General features: G+C 32.8%; 1 protein-coding gene across 3 annotated transcripts in view; it reads left to right on the top strand.

Annotated features, from left to right (window-relative positions):
* Positions 1-22,405, top strand: part of LOC142324917 (uncharacterized) — a 98,629-nt gene that overhangs the window by 32,474 nt on the left and 43,750 nt on the right. For 2 of the 3 annotated variants that reach the window (XM_075366055.1, XM_075366054.1), the window contains exon 2: positions 22,121-22,236. In XM_075366055.1, the coding sequence (XP_075222170.1) occupies positions 22,121-22,236 (116 nt within the window). Of the gene's footprint in view, positions 1-21,543; positions 21,664-22,120; positions 22,237-22,405 lie in introns of those variants that run through there. The other variant, XM_075366056.1, reaches the window with a different exon arrangement.

The following is a 22,405-nucleotide window of genomic DNA, read 5'->3' as shown; positions in this document are numbered from 1 at the left end:
TTGATTATATGGTAAAAAGATCATCACATCAATCATTCGCAAATGCTTAACGTGTTTTCGACTAAATGCAAAACTCCAGCGTCAACGGCTTGGTCAGCTGCCATCCTTTAGTGACCTTCCCGACCATTTTCTGCTAGTGCAGTAGATTACGGCGGTACAATCATGGCAGTCATGGTGGGCAGAGATCCAAATTATTAAGTAAGGCATGTATTTGTTCACATGTCTTGCTACTATGGCCATACATTTGGAACAGGTTTCAGATTTAACTTCACAATCATTCATCGCGGCTCTAGAAATATTAATATCTCGTAGGGGAATCCCTACTCAAATCATTTCAGAAAGGTTCCAATTTCCGTTGTGCCAAAATCATACTCCACAATCCAGTGAACAAGTTATGCTTACTACCAGCATATAATGATCGAATTTATTACTCGCGATTTATTGTTATTTTTTATTTAAGTACATATCTATCATTGTTACGTTTTATAAAATCTTTGTTTATATTTCATATTAATTTTCAGTATTAGTATTTTTTATATTTCATTGCTCATTCATTTTCACATTAAAATTATCCATATTATTATTATGAAGAATTTTAATTAATTTGTTATACATTTATGTGAGTAATATTATACAACAATTTAATTATGTTATTATTCATTTATTTACAACTAAAATTATTTGTTATTCTTTAAAATGTTTCATTGTATATTGTATCATTTATGTAACTTATTATAAAATCATATGGTTAATGTTACTATTTAATATATAAATATATATAACTTTTTTTTTTTTTTTATGTTACAAACAGTAAATAAAACAGTCATAAATGATACAATGTGTACAATGAAACATTTTATATATGACACACATAAATATATATATATATATATATATATATATATATATATATATATATATATACTAGCTCTACCCGCCACGCTTCGCTGTGGCACATTGTGGTTGCATGGATGAGAAATGAGAAACAAAACAAAGCATACGTTTCATAGAAGTTTAATTTTGCAATACTTGTGGACATACAATATTTTTGGTTTTTCCACTGTCTGCGTAGATATAAAGGCTATCTGGTTTGCCGACTCGGGAACACGCAACATACAGTTGTCCATGTGAGAAGGAATCCACATCTAAATCTTCTTCTTCTTTTTCCTGTTTAGCCTCCGGTAACTACCGTTTAGATAATTCTTCAGAGGATGAATGAGGATGATATGTATGAGTGTAAATGAAGTGTTAGTCTTGTACATTCTCAGTTCGACCATTCCTGAGATGTGTGGTTAATTGAAACCCAACCACCAAAGAACACCGGTATCCACGATCTAGTATTCAAATCCATGTAAAAATATCTGGCTTTACTAGGACTTGAACGCTGTAACTTTCGACTTCCAAATCAGCTGATTTGGGAAGACGCGTTAACCACTAGACCAACCCGGTGGGTTACATCTAAATCTAAACCACACAATTCTAAAGATTGACCTTCAGCTTTATTGATTGTGATTACAAATGCCAATCGAATTGGGAATTGCAATCTTTTAAATTGAAATGGTGTATCGGTCGGTATCATGGGTATTCGAGGAATGAGGACATCTTCACCTTTGAAAGGCCCCGTTAAAATCGTTGCTTCCACTACGTTATTCATCAATTTCTTAACTGCAAGTCGCGTGCCGTTGCAGAGTTTTGGCTGATTAATATTCCGCAACAGGATAATTGGCACACCTATTTTCAATTTTAATATGTGTGGTGGCATCCCTGGCAGATCAAGTGAGTTTAAAAATTCCGTTGGATAATTAACTACTTCATCTGCTCCACAACGGTGTCTATCGACTTATATGTAACTTCCTCACTTTGAATGCTGGATTGAATAACATTATTAAGTCGATAGACATCTTTATTCTTTGCGGCAAGGATAGCTCATTCACTGAGCCAATCGTGATTTCTATGATTAATTTGAATATCTGGAAATACTGGATATTGTAAAGCATCGTAACAACGGTGAGTTTCTGCGACGTTTATCAAGTTATCGTTTCTTCGATGGAGAACAATATTTCTAGGTTGGAACTGATCTCCGACTATGACAATTGCTACCTCGTCTATAGTTGAAGCATTATATCTCCTGACATGTTCTCCAGCGGACGTTTTGTCTGCGTGAATGACAATCCTGTGGGTATCTGATGGCAACATATCAATTGCTGTTTTCAACAAACGCACCAAATTATTCCTTTCGTGAAGGAGCCTCTTGGCATGAATTGAGTAGTCACGATTTCAGCACCAAATGACGTCATTTGGAAGCAGGAGTTATATTTCCTGATGTTCGATAGGAAATGCTTCGATTCAGGGGTAGATCCAGCAAGTAGAGTTTTCAATGGCTCTGGTGGTGCATCGTGTTGAGGCAATTTGATTTTTCCGCCGGCGCAACACATCCCTTTCGTTTCATTATTAAACTTTAGAGCCTGACAGTAGGTACAGACATGACTCATCTGGCCAATGACAACATGCCGACTTGAACTATAATCAACAGCTGTATTGTACCGGAACGCAAGACGATTGTATTGCAGATTCAGATCAGCTCTTTTTTGGGTTCGCGTTTCAGCTATCCTCACCCTGTCACGTTCATTCCGTTGCTGCAGAACGCGACTGACATGCTCGCAATCGTGCATCCTGAAGCCTGGCTGCTCGTCTTTCTGCTGGTTCCACGTTACGTATCTGGATGGTGCTTAGTCTGTTCCTCTCTAGTATGGATTCCCGCTCTTCCTAGTCATATTCGAAAGCCGTCTTCTTGATCCTTCTGATCCGTCGCGAGTGCGACGGCCAAAATTCGATATTCTGCGAGGCATTATTTCGGTTTTCACTGGAATAGAAGGAAGAGATAAGATTATAACCTCGTATGGCTCTCACAGCTCTAGGTAGAAAACCATGACAGAAAGGACAAAAAGTTTAATAACGAAAATTTTCATTTTGAAAAGGCCAAAAAAAATTATTTAAACTTTTTTCACCTATCTCTCATGGTTCTCATAGCTGCAGTTCGACAACAATGAGACACAGGGCAGACAGTATTGAAAAGTGGCTAAAAATTAATAGCATTAACTAAATATATGAATTTAAATAAATAAGTAAAATATTAGTTAAATAATAATTTTTAAAAATTAATATTTTTAATGACCATCTCTCATATAAAACATAACCTCTACTTACGATTTGGTGAAAGGCGCAGCTCAATCATGACACGATCACACAAAAGTACCTCGATTAAAGTGAATGTTTAATTCAGACAAAAGTGAATATTTTACCAACAAAGGATTATTTGGTTATTATGTAGGGATATTATTTTCTGTGTATTTGGTTATTTCGACTTTTTTTTGTTTGCATAGTCTTAAGTCTATCTGGGCTATAAGATGTTTTAGCTATAAAATACAGATGTTTTAGCTGTTAAATATAATTCAAAGAAATTTGTTACTTAATCAGTTGTGATTTTGTATACATTGGCAACGGCCATACGGGCTCTTTGTGATTGGTCGTTGTGTTTGACAGCGGCCATCTTGCATTGATCTGATTGGTTTTCCTTTGTTTACATTTCCATCTGATTTATTAGCCTCTTATTTATTAAAAAACTGTACAAATTAAAAATTGATAGATAGATTTATTAAAAATAGATGAAAACAATCTTTGATACGGGTTATATATCGTACTAAAAATTGAGTACTAAAATTTGAGCTCAATCGGTGCAGAACATTTTGAGTTTTTGAAGCCGTACACAAACGAACTTAACATTTATATATATATGTCATATTATTTTTTTGGCGGGCAGTATGTTCAGATTCAGTTTCATTGCATGTTATTAAAAATTTATTTACGAAGGACTTTAAAATTAAAAGTCTTTCAATCAGTTCACACAGCTCCTTTCGCATGCACTCGGCTCCTGTCGGCTGCACTCCGGACCCTCACACAGCTCAGCGCACCCAAGACGACGATTATTCTTCAGGATGTTAAATATACTAAAATTAAATTTATCTGATGCTCCTATCTCGACGATCTATTTTGAGTTATGAGACCACCATACTCCCAAACAAATCGTGATGAGGGTAACTAAAAAATATCAAATGGAAAGTACTCTTTTCGTTTAAATAAGATTGACACATATCGTAAGATTGTGATGTATGGTGTGGGTGCACCAAACAAGTCCTCCATGAAGCGGCTGTACGACAAGTTCTAAGAGACAGGGAATGAGGCATATGCAGCCAAAAGTGGTCGACCGAAAGTGCTAACACCAGAAACGTTGATCGACTTGCAAGATGCATATTCTGTTACTCTCAAGAAGTCTGTGCGACACCTATCTAGCCAGTTTGTTCTCTCCGTTGGTAGCGCCCACACGGCATCGCGCGAGTATTTAAAGATGCATCCGTACAGAATTCATGTTGTTCACGAGTTGTTACATGCAGACACTGGAAAACTTGTAACTTTCTGTCAGCAGTTCATGTCATCTGTAACGCCAGATGGGGAAGGACTCTATGACTGGTTTTGATCTGACGTGGCATGGTTCCACCTTGATGGATATGTGAATGCACAGAGTTCACGCATTTGGTGTACGGAAAAATCCACATCAGTTGCACGGACAAAAAGTGGGTGTTTGGTGTACAATGTCACCTAGGCAAATCTTCATGAAATTCTTTCATGGCACAGCGAACAGTGAGCCCACCGGGCCGGTCTAGTGGTTAACTCGTCATCGTAAATCAGCTGATTTCGAAATCGAGAGTTCTAAGGTTCAAATGCTAATAAAGGCAGTTACTTTTCTACAGATTTGAATACTAGATCGTGGATACCGGTGTTCTTTGGTGGTTTGGTTTCAATTAATCACGCATCTCAGCACTGATCGACCTGAGGCTGTACAAGACTGCACTTCATTTACATTCATATGTATCATCCTCATTCATCCTCTGGAGTAATACCTTACGGTGGTTCCGGAGGCTAAACAGAAAAAGAGAACGTGTGAGCGCTTCATACAAATGGTGCAACAATTTGTAAAGACTATACCTTTAGTCCGGCTAGAGTACACGTGGTTTCAGCAGGACAGTGATTCGGTTCATATAGCCAACAACAATATGATTTTCTTGGAACAGTGTCTTTATGGACAAGTGATTTCGAAGGGGTTGTAGCCCCCTCGGTCTCTGATTTACCTCCTCCTGACTTTTTCTTGTGGGGATACCTTAAGGATGCTACTTACAAAACTCATCCTCACTCCATTCCCGAATTGCAGAGCCAGATTAAACGATGTGTCCCTGCAATCCCTCAACAATTGTTACATGTGTTTAAGAGCACGCAACGTCGTATTCAATTATGTGAATCGCAGAATGGATGCCACTTTCAACTACTATTGTAACTTATTCATTTTTCCATAAGGTTGCGTCACTTTTGAATACCTGCACTACTCGTCTTTCTTCTCTTGTGAAACTTGAACGTTTCGAGACCTCGTAAGAGACTGTATAAAAAATTATGTTAAAGTGTATTAAAGAACAGAGTTTTATCTATCATTTAAGTTTTTTCAATGTCGGTTTCAATATGATGGCCATAAAAACATTTTTAATTCATCTTTTGTTAAAGAATGAATAGTTCTTACACTGAACTGTGTTTTAACAACATTATTACGTACATAGTTTGATAATTTCAAAAAAAAACAAGGCAATCAAAACGAGAGTTTTCAACGTAAGAAAAATTTCTATCAGAAGGTACTGGTGATCTCGGGCATCTTTTAAGGGAAGATTACTGCTCTAGATTTTACTAAGAAGGAAGATTCTTCACAAGCGTCGGCTGTAATTATAACACCAAGCCACTACTACTGCATTACCGGGCTCAAGTAACAGATCGTTACTTTCCGTAGCCTTATCGCTATGTGGATGCTTGTGCGAGACGCATATTCTGTTTTGATAGAGAGAGAAGCAGGAGACGGAGATAGTGACAAAGCGAGCGAAATGTTAAGTTACGCAACTGTAACTTTGGGGCAAAGTGTTTTCCAAAGAAACTTTTCTCAGTGCATATGGTGTTAGTTAAGTGACGTGGAATTTACTCCATATGCACTTGATGTATAATAAAGAATTAACCGTTATACTTTTTTTAAGTGTTGGTATTTGATAATTAATCCCTTTATTTGATTGATTTCCATACTATATTTTAATAGATAATTATGAAAATATATTTCTTCAGATTATTGAAATATGTAATCGATCTGTTTTGTTTACAGTTTATTCATTTCTGTTGTTTAATATACTTCATTAGTTCTTTAAAATACTTAAAATAATCTAGAAATTTATAATATGGACTTGGAAAATATGAATTTTATGAAATTTTAGCCATCTTTCAAGACTGTTGTAAGATTAGTGGATGAAGGTTAATCGGCAGTAGCGATCGAACTGATGTAGGTCTAGTTTTGTTATTCTCACTTTTTAAAACGATAAAGCTTAAAAGTATAAATCTAATGAAAAGATTAACATAAATTTTCGTTCTTTTTATCATAGTTCGATTTAAAACGCGTACCGTAACGTTAGATGTTGTTATTCACTTGCGATCTCCGTAGATTCAGTTAATATTGAGTTTAGTTTAGTTGCTCTTTGTTAATAAATGACCTTGAAAATTTTTTTAGGTAACTTCATTCACCGAAATTTGTCTTGCGTGTTAATTTTTTATTTTATTAACTTGTTAATTTTTTTACTTTCTGCCGCTTCTATTTTCATATCTGCTTCTTTTGTGATCCGTTTTTCGTTACTAAAAATCGTTAAAAATCACAATCCTTATTTCGTCCTTCCTAATTTTATATGTAAATAATATAAAAGCTAACTACCATTTGTCGGCGTGAAAAATACTGATTCAGGCATTCAGGACATATCGTTCGGTAGCGTGTAGCCATACATTCTACAACCGTACGTCGCTCTCAGATAATACTATTTATCGCAAGACCGCTTACACTTCTCTGACTGTTAGTCCTCGGACTTCAGCCGCAAGCCCCTTAGTAATTCCCGAAGTTCACAAGTATATCCCCAGAAGGGCCCACGCGGAAGCGCGCTCAACAGTCAGAGGCAAGGAAAAACTCCTGCGTATAATCTCTTCAGCATTTTTCTAGCTTAATTGTTGAAAAGTTATTTACCTCTCCATACTTTTTAAACAACCAGATTTAAGTATACCGTATATTTAAGAATAAAATATAATTCTAAAAATGCTTTGTAAATGTAAGCCGTATTATAGTCTTTCTTTAACAATTTTTCTATCTTAGATTAGATTATTATAGATTTTTCACCTAAATTTACTGATTTTTTTTTTTTTGTTTTCTTTAGGGCTTTTATACAAAGTAGTCGACTCCGTATTATAACGAAGTTAAAATAAGAAACACAATATTATATTAACACAGCATTAGAAAGCAGAAACACAATATTCGTTAAATGAGGACTATTTAAGTATCCAATTAGTCTTCGATTGTTCGTTTAGTGTATACTGTTTAGATTTATTTACTAAGTGGAATACCGTATTGTATTCGATGCCGTTCTGTATTTTGTTAAGGACAGATGTAACGATGTTGTACTTTTTTTGTAAAGATTTTAAAATCTTCACAAAGCATAGATAAAAATGAATATTTATCTGTATGCATATTACTGTTATTTTCATCATTTAAATAATAAATCGCAAACACACGATTTATTTTATAATGTTAGGGTTAATTGTCAAAGTATACAAAGTTCAGTTAATGCTGAGTATGGATGTACATAATTACTGCACATACGACTACACATTCGTATTTATGCTTTCTACACTTTTACTAGTAATACATTTTTACATCGATTTGTTTCCCCAATATGACTCGCTGGTCTTTTGGAATAACTTATAACTTTTGGAATAAATTACTCTGTTCGACGTGAGTATTGATTGTCTTTGCTTCTTCTGTTATGATTGCGATCTCTTAGTTCTCAATTAAGGCTAATGATTTACAGATATAACGGTTTTATAATTAGTTTATTTAAAACAATACGGAACTGTTTATAAAACTATTGATATCTAAAACTTGCTCGCATGTTTGTTTCGTATTTAGCGGAGATTTAATTGAACCGTTATACATTTTAAAAATACTTTGTTAATGGGAATTGCATGTACATGATTATACTCTTAATTTAACGATTTTTGTTTTAAGTTAGATTTTGATGAATTGCCATACTTTTTCTTTTAGTGGATTTCTAATAAAAAATTGAAATCGCTACTGCGCTCGGTTAATATATATTATGTATGTGTAAGATTTTTTCGTCCGCTCTACCAGACCCAAATCTTAACCGATTTTAACAAAACTTGGTGGGGGTGATGTAAACCTATTGTGAATAGAGCAGTAGCGGATCCAGGGGGGCATGGGGACCATGGCCCCCCAAATGCCCGAAGGCCTTGCATTTTGAAAACCCAGTTGAAAAGAACCGAAAAATTTTACCAATAATGTATTGTCAAAATAACCAATTGCAACTCTGTAATTAACGTAAATATATTTTTTTTCTTAATAGGTAATTATAAAATAATTTTTCAAGTAATATAATTAATTATACACTAATTAGGAATAGATAATTATTTAAAAAAATTAGAAGTTATTTTAAGTAATATAAGTAAATTAAACAGTAATTAGAAATAGATGTTCTCTTATTAAACACATTTCATGTTTAAAAATAGTTCAGAATGTAGTATTTATCCATATATCCAGTGAAAGTATGTGGAATATTGTACACCCAACCTAATTAGAAGGAGGTTGGAAAATGGGACCCCTTGTCACCAATCCCCCCCCCCCCATCCAATTCACTTGCTGGATTCGCCCCTCGAATAGAGCCCTAAAAATTTACAAGCGATTCTGTCGCGGGAATTGGAGTTAGAGGCAAAATTCTGGGGTTTTGGTACGTTTTCAAGTTAACTAAATCCGGAAATCCGGCCTTCTGACGTACTTACTGTGAAGAGTTTTTTTATTACCTCGTCCAAAAGATATATTTTAAGTATACGGTTTAAATATATTTAAAGTATACAGAATGATTCCAAAATGCATGGCAGTCTCTCGGGAGATGATTCTACAGCCAAAAATAGGGGAAAAAGATCATATAAACGTAGTTCAGAAAACGGTTCGTTAGCGAGTTTCGGCTCGCGAAATATTTATCCTGCTTTCTGCTCCCTTTGTGAAATTAAACCGTACTAAAATTCTTGGGATATAAAACGAGGGGTAAATTTGGTGCTTCCTTATGGATTTCGATCTAAGAAATTGAATAAAAGTGGTCCCAGGACTTCTATCTCACTTAGGCTTTAAGAAAAAACGGGACAAAACACGAAAAAGTTTGGTCGGAAAGTACACTTTTTTTACGTTTGGAATAAAATAACTGTTAATTATTAATAACTAATAAACAAATAAAAATTCTAGTTAACTTTGTAGAGGATTTAATTCTGAAAAAAATGAAGTAAATAACGTCTATTAAAATTAAATAAGTTTGAGAAGTTCAACTTTAATTAGAAACAAAATATACAAACTGGATCGGAAAAGTGATACGATTTTAAATAGAACAATTTACATACAAATGCCAAAATTATAAAAATAAATTTGAAAGACATCCTTCTAAAACATATTACAAATTTTTATTTTTTTATAGGTTGCCAATTACAGTCGATCAACAATTAGGATTAGTGTCTAGTATTTGAATATTCATTTGAGCAGTGTTTGTTCTGCTGCTGTTCGTAAATAATGTACTGTAATGTTGTTTAATTTACGGTAAAGTGGATTAGTTGCTACTCGTGAATACCGGGGAAATTATCCAGATCGAAGAGTACCGGACGCATTTGAGGCTTTGGAGAGGCGAGTTCGAGAAGCAGGTGTGCTTAAACCACGATACGATGCAGTTCGTGAACGTTTTGTGAGAAATGCCAACGCTGAAGAAGCAATATTGATTGCGATTCAATTATCTCCTAGCTCAAGCATCAAAAGGTTGTCAAATGGCTTTCATGTTTCGCAATCAAATATGTGGCGAACGTTACGGGAGCAACAATTACACCCATTCCATACAACACGAGTACAGGAGTTATTACCAGCTGATTTTGATAAACGGATGAAATTCTGTCGATGGTTAATTAGAAAATATGAACATCATCCCGAATCACTGATGAATCCTATTTTATAAGAATTGGCATTGTAAATTTTTGAAACACTCACACTTGGGCAGAAGAAAATCCACATGAGACTTTCTTTTTAACTTCTCTTTTTCTGTTTAGCATCCGAAACCACCGTAAGATATGACCTTTAGGATTAATAAGGATGATATATATGAATGTAAATGAAGTGAGCCTTTTACATTCTCAGGTCGACCATTTGGTCTCTCCAACGCACGTTATCGTTTAATGTGTTGAGGTCTTGGTGATAATCTCGTAATAGGTCCTTTTTTCTTACCGCCAAGGCTCAATGGAGAGCGGTGCATGCATTTTTTGCAAACAAATCTGGTGGAACTCTTGGAAGATATTCTACCTGCAGACAGAGTGCATATGTGGCGTTTCAAGGCGCACCTGCTTACTACTATTTTGATGTGATAAATCATTAAAATAACATAATTATAAGCAATGGATCGGTCGAAACGGACCAGTAAATTGGCCACTTCGATTTTCCGATCTTACGCCTGGGGACTTTTCCTTTGGGGTTGGATGAATTCGTTAGTCTATTCCGCTCGTATTGGCACATAAGAAGAATTGAGACATCGTATAATAGAAACTGGAGCTACTATTAGGAATAATAATGATGCTGTTAGATGTGCCTCTAACTATGCATTCGACAGAATGACGGAGACATTGAGCAACTGCTTTGAAGAAATCGTTACCTATAAACATTTTGACATTTAATAATTTTTGGAAAAAAAAGAAAAAGTATATGATTTTGTTTTTTTTAAATTTATATTTTATTATTTTTTTTCTGTTATTGTTAAGTTTTCTATTTATTTTCACTTTATGTTGTTCAAACATTGAAGAAAATTGTTCTGTCAATAATCGTATTACTTTTACAATCCAATTTGTTTGTTTTGCTTATAATTAAAGTTGAACTTCTCAAGTTTGTATTAAATTTAGTAGTCATTATTTACATAAATTTTCTCAGAGTTAAATTCTCTACAAAGTTAGACATTTTTATTTGTTTATTGGTAAATTAACGAAGTTATTTTATTCTTAACACTAAAAAGTTTATTTTCCGACAAAACATTTTCGTGTTTATCTAGTTTTTCTTAAAACCTAAGTGAGATAGAAGTCTGGGACCATTTTTATTCAATTTATTAGATAAAAAACCATAAGGAAGCACCAAATTTACCCCTCGCTTTGTATTCCAAGAAATTTAGTACGGTTTAATTTCACAAAGGGAGCAGAAAGCAGGGTAAATATTTCGCGAGCCGAAACTCGCTAACGAATTGTTTTCTGACCAATGTTTATATGATTTTTTTCTTATTTTTGGCTATAGGATCATCTCCCAAGAGATTACCGTGCAATTTGGAATCACTATGTATACAATCATTTGCTACTTCACAGCATAAATATTGATTATATCTCTTCCACGATTGTTATTTTTTAATCCGGTAACTAGTCGTGTTATATTCTAACCGAAGATTTTATTCCATTCTTTATAAAAAATCGAGGGTGATCTGATTTTGAATACTGACCGATTTTCTGTTGACCTATGTGATTTTATTTCATTTCTGAATAAATATATATTTGAAATATTTCACGTCAAATTTTGGGATGTAATTAAATCTTTTATTCTGATCGGTGGATAATAATTATATAGATCACGTCAGGAATGGGTAGATGTGATACCCCACGGATGAAAAAGGAACGTTGCTTGGATGGATCAAGGGATAATATGGTTAAACATGGATCGGAGCACTATCACAAAACACACAATTAATTATAAAATAAATAAATGTGATGAAATTATAACACATGAAATAATGTTACGGTTATTACATGAAGATACTAAATATAAAAAAGATATGTGATTTTATTCAATTTCTTAGATCAAAGACCAGGAAGCACCAAAATTATACCTTGATATAATTCACAGTTCATTAAGCGTTAATGAAAATTATCTGAACACATATTTATATACACATTGAAATGGGAATGAAAAAAATTCAGTTTTCAAAAAAAATATATTAGTATTATTTAAATGGTTCATCAGCGTATTGTACAATTAATAATGTCAATACCTACAATATTGTTTTCGTAAAAGAAAATCGTTTAGTTATATTTTAAATAAATTGGCGGCAAGGTTTTTTTTTAATAATCGGCTAATTAATTAAAAGTGGCAGCCGAAACATAATAAGCTCATTTCTAGTAAGCCGAAGAATTGTGTTGAGTTGTATGAAATCAGTTCTGTTGTCTTAATAGGGATAGATATCGCTATCTTTTTAAGGATAAACAACTATCTGTTTACAAAAGATTTATAAATAAAGGTAAGTTAATGTTTTTACTTCCTTGTATGAAGTAAAGGAAGTATTGTGATCGCGAAATATTTCGGTTTTCAGATTTCAACGGAAATATCCATTTTGACCATCCCTGAATCCATTTGATTAGTTTCGGCGTGACGTCTGTACGTACGAATGTATCTCGCATAACTAAAAAATGATTAGCTGTAGCATGTTGAAATTTTGGATTTAGGACTGTTGTAACAGCTAGTTGTGCACCTCCCCTTTTGACTGTAATCGACTCGACCAAGATTGTCCAAAATCCAATAAATTTGGATTTTGGACTTTTTGTTAAGTGCAGTAATAAGTCCTCATTGAGAGCTTTTCAACGATAATATCTTCAGTGGTACTTATTTTCATTGGTTTCAGAGTTATAGCCAAATAAAATTTTAATCAATGAAATATTTGGATATTGCAAGGAGAAGGCACATCGGTTCGAATCAGACTTCATCTCCTTTTTTTTTTTTAATTTAAGTCTAATCCGACTTCATATACATATATTTTTTTTAACTTTTTTTTAAATTTAAATATATTGATTTATTGATAATTATTAACCTCTGATTGTAAAAACGTTTTTACAATAAATAATTCAATAATAAAAATAAAAAACTGACTAGTTTTGGCGTGACGTCTGTACGTACGTATGTATCTCGCATAACTCAAAAACGATTAGCCGTAAGATGTTGAAATTTTGGACTTAGGACTGTTGTAACATCTAATTGAGTACCTCCCCTTTTGATTTCAATCGACTCAACCAAGAGTGTCCAAAACCCAACAAATTTGGATTTTAGACTTTTTCTTAACTGCAGTAATAAGCCCTCATTGAGAGCTTTCAGTGATATATCATAAGTGGTAATTATTTTCATTGGTTCCAGAGTTATAGCCAAACGAGATTTTAATTAATGAAATATTTGAATTTTACAAGGGGAAGGCACATCGGTTCGAATCAGACTTCATCTCCTTTTTTTTTTTAATTTAAGTATATTGATTTATTAATAATTATTAACCTCTGACTGTAAAAAAAATACGATAAATAATATTTCAATAATAAAAAAAATAAAAATAAAAATGTTAAGAGTAAATATTAAAAATATAATATTAAAAAAATTTGTTTAAAGTAATAATTAGAAATATTAAAAAAATATTATAATTTGATGTACTTTTCATTTGAAAAAAAAAATATGTATATGTAATTTAATAGGCGTACAAGGAAGTCATGTGGTGTCCACATCAGATTTTTTATCAAGATATTACATCCCTCTACGTACGTATCTCGCATTCCGATGGCGATTTTTTTTTCAAAAGTTTAATATAATCAATTTTCCATTTACAGAAATCATTCTGCCAAATTTCAAGTTTTTATGTCAACCCGTTCTTGAGATAAGAGGCCGAAAAATAAAAGCTAAAATATAAACATTTTTAAACGTCTTTTCTCCCGGACTTCGACTTTTCATCTCATTTTATTAAGAAGATATGTAGAGTTAATAAAGTATGAGCACTCTTAAATAACTTTTCAACAATCAAACATAAAAAAAACAAAATTTAGCTGATGCACTTACCTCAAAACGATTTATTTTGAAAGACCACGTCATTTTGAAAGACCTTGAAACCCCCCCTTCCAAATGTTTGGAGAAAACTTTTGGCTACTACAACGCTAACGAAAATGATAGCCGTTTAATATCGTTTACGGTTGGTTTCAATAGTGGCCTATAGTACACACATGTCAAGTGGTCTCTTATGAATAAATAGTTTGGGGATAAGAGCATTTGCTAAATTTAATTGTTTAAATGTTACTTGTAGGTTCTATTAGTAAATTTTTCAAAAACGCTATACATATTTTTATTATTCAATTTAAATAAATCCGTATTCTAACTGAAATACGTTTAAGTTTGAAAACGCCCGAATAATGGGAAACCGTTGGCCCAAAAATACTCAAAATTAGACAAGAATGAAAAAAATTAATCATTAAGCGTTTAATACCACAAAATTAGTTCTATTTTGCCTTGACAGATCCTGTCCTAGCCGGGATTCGAACACGGAAGTTTCAAATTTAACAGTTAGTAGTGCTAAGAATAATCCACCGTGGCGTTCTTTATTTACAAACGTGGCGTTTCTTTAGTAGAGGTATTAAATAGCAAACTTCCAAATCAACATACTGAGCGATACTTCAATTTCTGTGTATTTATTTTATTAACCAATATAACATCGCCCGGTTTATTTTCGTTTATAAGAGTTAGTAATAAAAAATAATAAATAAAAAAATACAATTAATCGGTAGCCGATTAAAAAACCGATTAGAGGCCCCTTTCCGTCTGGGCAGACAGTTTAATATTATATTAAGTCGTTACGGTTGCATAACCGGATCAGATGGCCTTGCACTATCACCGTAGTTAAAACTCATTACCGCGTAACAATAAAATAACAATTCATTTTCTCATAATAGTATTCGAATTAAGTAATCGAATAATATTAATGCAACGTCATATACGATAAGCGAATGATATTAAAAAAACAAGTGCATACTACTGATATTTGTCGCATTGTATATTTGCATCGTTGTTTGTCATAATTGTATACTCAGTCGGTCGATGTACGTTTTCAGTTCCTTTTTTATTGCGTTTATATTTTAATTTCAGTTAATTCGTTGTAGCGAAATATGTTCAATTATTTGTTTTATTTGTTCTAATTTTTTTTATCCCCCTTAAATTCTTTACTATTAAAATATTTCACTATTGAATCCTTATTATGGTCGTGCCTTAATGTTACTTAATTAATGCTGTTTTAATTTATGATCACAGATATTATATTTGTCTACGAATTTAAACGTTAATAATTATTTTTATAATTCTTTAAAATAAAATAAGGAAAGAGAAGCGAGTAGTTGGTTGTATTTATATTTCCCGATGATTTTTCTATTGTTCTATGCAAATTCATTTTATTAATGAGATTTTTCTTTAAAAAAAATGAGAAAAATTAATGAAAACTGCTCCTTTTAAACTTTTTTTTTTTTTTTTTTTTTTTATATTAACTTGGCTTAACGCCCAGAAGGAATTCTAAAAAAACTGTTAATATTCGGCTAATAAGTAAACTTTTCTCGTTGTTTTCCCCCAGCATTTTTGGACCAACCTTTTTCGGTTATAATTTTTTTTGACATCGTTGTTTAAAAATAATGAAAAGTGTATCGATTGTCTTTCTATGAAATTGTTACTAATATAGTGATATATGTTAAAATATGCTACGTTAACGGTTAATGTCCGTAAATATGTACATTATAACATAATGGGCGTTATTGATGCTACCGAAGGCTATTTTATTTCGGGCATTTAAAATACTTAAAAATTTAATAATTAGAAGACAATTATTCTTCTTAATTCAAGCAGGGATTTTTAGACCACTACTTGAAGTGTTCTATTGGTCACTGTTTAACTAACTGTGAAGAATATCAAAATGGCCAACGATAGCTGTAGTATTTAATATTATTTTCTTCATCCAAATTTTTCTCAATCTAATCGGAAGTAAGTAACATATGGAAATTTTTGCTTTGAAGACGAATAATCCAGATATCAAGCTTCTTAATGAAAGCGTGAACTTTGTCATTAATAAAATATTTTTATCACGTCCTTGTTAATTCACCTTGAAGTCGTTTAACATTTTTAAAAATATTTCTGAAGTAACATACATTTCACTTTAATTTTTTACATAACTTACTGAATGTACACAGCTAAAATATTGTTTTACTGAATAAATTTTGTATTTATTTTAAAATTATTTTCAGTAATTAATTAGCGTTTTTGTAAAAAAAAAAAAAAATGTTTATTAGGTACAGAAAGAATAATACGATTTTCTGTCTATTTTTCGTCTGTTTTGCTTCAATAAATAACCAATTTTTGAAAGTCTATTTACTTTTTATTGACTGTATTTACAGTAATTTTCTCAAATTAAATTCTGTACAAGTTTTGTTACTAAATCTTCCGCATTAATTAGACATTTAAAAAAGCTATTGTACTACAAACCTAAAAAAAACTTGTTCTTCGGCACCGAATTTTGTGTTTTACATTGAATATTTTAAAAACTACTGGAGTTACAGTTCTGAGACCTATTTTATCCTTCTTCCCAGCTCAAATTACCAAATTAAGAAACCACCAACTTTACTTCTTAATTTGGTTCCCAAAAATTACAGTAGGCTTCTTTTTATTAGTAGAGCTGAAATTCGGGCGAAACCTTTCGCTAGCCGTAACTCGAAAAAAAGCGTTTCCAAACCTATGTTTACGTGAACGTTTTTCTTTTTTCACTAGAAAATGACTTGAAACCTCCGTTTCTTCGTGGGACATCCTGTTTAAATATGATAGATTATATTTTTGTGTTGATCGCTAAACAATTTAACGTAATTTTTTGTTCGCATGTTCGATTTTGGTAAACAAAAATTACATACAATTTTATTAAATTTATGTTTTTCACATTCTTTACGGTTTTTAACCGATAATCTCTTTGATAGCTCGATCATTAAAAAAAAAACTATTTTTCAGAGTGCTGTGTGAATCGTGAAGAAAAATAATCCTAACGTCATTATGGGAAAAATTATTTCTTTTTGCTTACAGAATTTTTCTTTGATTCTTTTATGATTTCTCTTGAAAAAAGTTAAACGTGACAAGTTCTCAGGCTTTATTTATTTACATCGGTACCATCGTTTGTAACTATTTTACCGACCGATCTCACTGTAGGTATTTAAGAAAATAAATTCTATGACGCCGTATTAAGAAGTTTGTTTATTTTTATTAAAAAAAATTTAGTGGTGAACACTAAAGATATGCTTTGTGGTATGGATGTTTCTGGTTCTTACTTAATTTTAGTTACTTGTTTCTGTCCTTGTGCATTGTAATTTATTATGTATGCGTATAAGCGCGCGTGTTTTAGAGTTCCCAATTCCTTATTGAGGTACAGCAAGAGAGAATTAAGAATTTAAAAAGAATTCTTTTGTTTAGTCGCGTACTGGTTACATCATATCGCTTGCTAACGGCAGTTTATGAAGAGGATGCATTTTTTTATTTTGTTTTTGATAATAATGACTTTTAAGTTCACCGTTGCGTGTTTAGTTTCGATGAAACAGCTTGAAACGCTATGTCTCGATGATGCCGATGCACTATAAAAATTACTTGCATCGTATATCTGGCAATGTCGAGGTTCGTTTTTGCACGACCCATAAGTTATGTTTGCTTTAACGGTCGTAAGGCTAAGGCTATCCTAAAGCGAAGAAGCCTTTTAATCGAGGTTATGGGCTAGGGTGAGTGACAGTCGTAACCCGGTTTTTATCGGTTAACTAGTATGAAAAGAAAGCGAATAGCGTTTCATAGTTTACCTTAATCGTACATGCTTTTAGATGAATGCTTAAATGTACTTACCATATTTGTCATGTTGTTTGCGTTAAACTACGAGTATTGTTTTCTAATGTCTATTTTCGATCGATCGCGTATTATTTAATTAAATTACGTAAAACGTCCGTTAATTATGTGTAGACGTATTAAATCTCGGTCCTTTTCCTAGTGGAACGGCCCTTAGAATACTTTCAAAATTTATTCTGTATCCTGTGTAGAAAAAACGGTTCATATTGTTAATGTCGAGCTCCGTTGCGGAACCTTAGCGTCTCTTCTTTTCATTTGGAAGCCCAATCGCACTTCCCATTTTTAAGTTTTCTAAATTCATCTCTTATCGTCATCTGTAACTGTAATCGGATGACATTTATTCATTCGAATGAATAAATAAATACAAGCTGAGCTGATGTGACGAAATATAAAGTCCTTATTGGGTCTTCGGTAAAACATTCTCTGGTTTTACAAATCGATAGGAAATTAAAATTTTACGATTTTACCGATGGGATTGCAGTAGTTTGATGATGTAAATTCTGGTTAGTAGATTTAGGGTTCTTCAGCTAAGAATTACGGACTAATTGTCGAATCCTTTTCTGCTGAAAATGGCCAGTCACGTCTTGGTCTCAGGTTTGATTCCCGCTATTTTTAACTCATTATTTAATCATTTTTCGTTAAAATACAGAGTGTCCCATATAAAACGCAACCCAACCTTATATTGGTAGGTATTGAAATAATAAAAAGGCATATGTAAATGTAATTTTTATTATTACCATCCATTACCTTACATTTAGATTAAATGTTGGAAGTGGTCGCCATCATCTTGAATACAAGCTTCAATTCTTTTTACAGCGTTTCTTGCAACTTTTTTCAAAGTTTGTGGCTGGATATTTAATACAGCTTGTTCAATATTGACTTTCAAGTGTTCGTGGTTTGTTGCTGTAGGTTTTTTCTTTGAGGTAACCCCGTAGAAAAAAATCCGCCGCAGTCAAATCTGGAGATCTTGGTGGCCACAACCCTCGACCGATAACACGATTACTAAAGAATTCCTCAACGAAATCAGAAGTTGAACCTGCGTAGTGCGATGTCGCACCGTCATGTTGTAGCCAGCAGTGTCTGTCTTCCTCTTCCAAGAGTGCGATGAACTGAAATAAAATATCCTGATATCGTTCTGCATTAATGGTGTACTCGAAAAAAATAGGACCGATTATTTTCTTCCGCGATATCCCGCACCACACGCCCAACTTCTGCGGGTGTAATTGCTTTTCGTGATAAACGTGGGGATTTTCAGCACTCCAAATATTACTGTTTTGGCTGTTTACGTAGCCATCCAAGTGAAACCGTGCTTCATCTGTGAAAAATAACGAATCCATAACATTAATTCCCTCACGCAGAAATCGACGGAACCATTGACAATAGCCGTTTTTCTTTGTCGGGCTCAAGAAGTTGATGAACCGTTTGAATGCGATAAGGTCATAATTGTAATTGTTTGGTCGCCCGATGAACAGTTGATTTAGACAAATTAATTTCAGGAGACAAACGTCTGATCGATTTATTTGGCGAGGCGAGTAATCGGTCTTTGATTTCAGTGACTGTATCTGTATTCAACACTGACGCAGATCTTTTGTGTTCCTTGTTACGAACAGAACCAGTCTCTAAATTTTGCGATTAACCTTAATACTGATATTTTGTTAGGAGCTGGTTTATCCGGGTACTTATGGCGAAACAAATCTTGCACTGCAACCACTGATTTCGTACTGAAATACGACTCAACAATGAAAACACGTTCATCTAGCGAAAACACCATCTTGTCTCTATCAATACGCTGAACGTTATGATTGAATTGTTGTTACTATCGGTAGTGTTCTACTACGTCGCTGCGATGTTCAGATGTTGGACGAGTCCATTTCAGTAACGAGTAAGGGAGTAAGCTTGACTTTTGAAATTTCATGGATGAGTGATTGATGGGTTGCGTTTTATATGGGACACTCTGTAGATATGTAACATTACAGAGCTCGTAATACTAAAATATATAAAACTTTAAAAATATTTACATTAATGATTGATACATGGTCCATATAAAATATTTTCCGTAAGATTAATTTACCCCGCAATTTTTATTTTTATTAGTGATGGTAATTTATTGCTGTAGGACATATTATTATGAAAAATGTAGTTCGGCTGACAGTAGATTTTGAAGCTATGAGAAAAAAATATCGTGTATGGATAAGGGTCATGTTGATATCAATTTCTAAGTACAGAGATACTTTTTTCTTTTAGAATTTGTTGAATCAAATTATTAAAAATGTTCACAGTAGGCAATCACAATGATAAATAAATCGTCTTGTTAATCGTGGTACTGACAATAGTACTGCCGTATAAACCTTTGCCTACACGTTGATTTTTTTATAATTCAAGAATATCATACGCACCATGATAAAATAGGATAAGTAATCCTGATTATACTGCTTCGATTTAGAGTTCTTAGAGGATTATGTCCGATCGGCTCAGAGAAATTAGTTGAAAAATAGTTTCCTTCGTCCAATTTGTAATTACACATTGGTTTACGCGTATTCACTTGAATTGATAGTCTTGTTTCGGTAAATTCAAAATACTATAAATGTTAATGAATGATTAAAAACTCGTCGCGAAAAAGTTTGGATTTAAAACAGTTTTTTCGAAATAAAAATAAACTTCTTTTAAAATAATCCTTTTTTTGTTATTTTTTACTTCCTTGTACGAAGTAAAGGAAGTATTGTAATCGTTAAAAATTTTGGTTTTCAGATTTCAACGGAAATATCCATTTTAACTATCCCTGAAGCAATTTTAACTTTGGCGTGACGACTGTATGTACGTACGTATGTATCTCGCATAACTAAAAAACGATTAACCGTAGGATGTTGAAATTTTGGATTTAGGACTGTTGTAACATCTAATTGTGTACCTCCCCTTTTGACTGCAATCGACTCAACCAAGAGTGTCCAAAATCCAATAAATTTGGATTTCGGACTTTTTGTTAAGTGCAGTAATAACTCCTCATTGAGAGCTTTTCAACGATAATATCTTAAGTGGTCCTTATTTTCATTGGTTTCAGAGTTATAGCCAAACGAGATTTTAATTAATGAAATATTTGGATCTTACAAGAGGCACATCGCTCGAATCCGACTTCATATACATATATTTTTTTTTACCTTTTTTTTTAATTTAAATATATTGATTTATTGATAATTATTAACTTCTGATTGTAAAAACGTTTTTACAATAAATAATTCAATAATAAAAATATAAAAAAATATAAAAAGTTATTAATGAAATAAAATTTTATGTACCTTTCATTCTAAAAGATGTGTATATGTAATTTAATATGCGTACAAGGAAGTCAGGTGGTGTCCACATCAGATTTTTTAAATAATTCCACGAATTAATGATGAATCGGTATATGCCGCTTATAGTAACATAATGATGTTTGTATTTACATTGTCACTCTTTAAACCGGATGCGCTGTCTCTCTTTTACAGTCTATACGTTTCAGGTAAAAAGTAATGGTAAAATGTTGAGCGTGTCGTGCTGTGGAAGGATGATTATTAGCGGCGAAACGAACGAGTGAAAAGGGAGAGGTTACTTTACGTTATTGTCTCTGAGGCGATGTTGCCAACAATCTTCTAGTATTTTTACCGCTGTTGCCATTATTATTTATTTATGATCAAAGATGTGGATTCCGATATTTCCTGTTTATCCTAATAATCAAATTATATGTTTTTTGATGTGGATCGCAGTTCCCAATCTATCGATTCGATAATTTTGTAAGTTATTTTGATGCCGTTGATCGGCTTCCTTTTGAATTTTATCTATTTCATGCACAAAAAAAAATTAGCTCCCATGTGAATTTTGTTTGTTATTTACATTTTTCAACGGTTATAAAAAAGATTTAGTTCGAGTATAGCACCAACTTATTATATACTAGGGTTATAGCAAGGCTATGGCTTTTTGTGAACAATCAGTGTCAGTTTAAAGCGATGAACTTTATTTGGATTTTAATCGGTTTCTTCCAACCACATAGAACATTGTCTAATAACAGATGGTTAGTGATATTGCTACCAAATTGTGTAACCAATCATTTAAATGATATTTGATACCAAGAGTTGTTATATGTGTAATAATCATGCTGGTTGATTTAAATGTATGCATGCGCGTGCCTGTTTTTGAAATGAAAAAGGAATTACTTGTATAATTTTATTAATAATTAAATGTTGTTTTCAGAACGAGTTAAAGTACCTGCCAGACCATGGGTTAAAAAAGCAGCTTCACACCTTGTCAGAGGAGTTACTAATACAGGCCTAGTATTCATTGTCAACCACGGCATCACTGAGGAAAAGGTATTTCGGTTTTTATTATTATTATTTTAATTAGTGTATTACTATTTCAATTTATTCATTTCATCTTATGTATATTTGAGTTGAAAGAATCTGTTTGCTTAAATTGTTTGATCTTCATTGGCACGTTTCATTTATTAGCACTTGTGCACATAAATATTTATTAGTTGTT

Source organism: Lycorma delicatula, chromosome 5 (genome assembly GCF_047948215.1).
Source record: "Lycorma delicatula isolate Av1 chromosome 5, ASM4794821v1, whole genome shotgun sequence".
NCBI classification, from domain to species: domain Eukaryota; kingdom Metazoa; phylum Arthropoda; class Insecta; order Hemiptera; family Fulgoridae; genus Lycorma; species Lycorma delicatula.
This window is presented reverse-complemented; position numbering and strand designations above follow the sequence as displayed.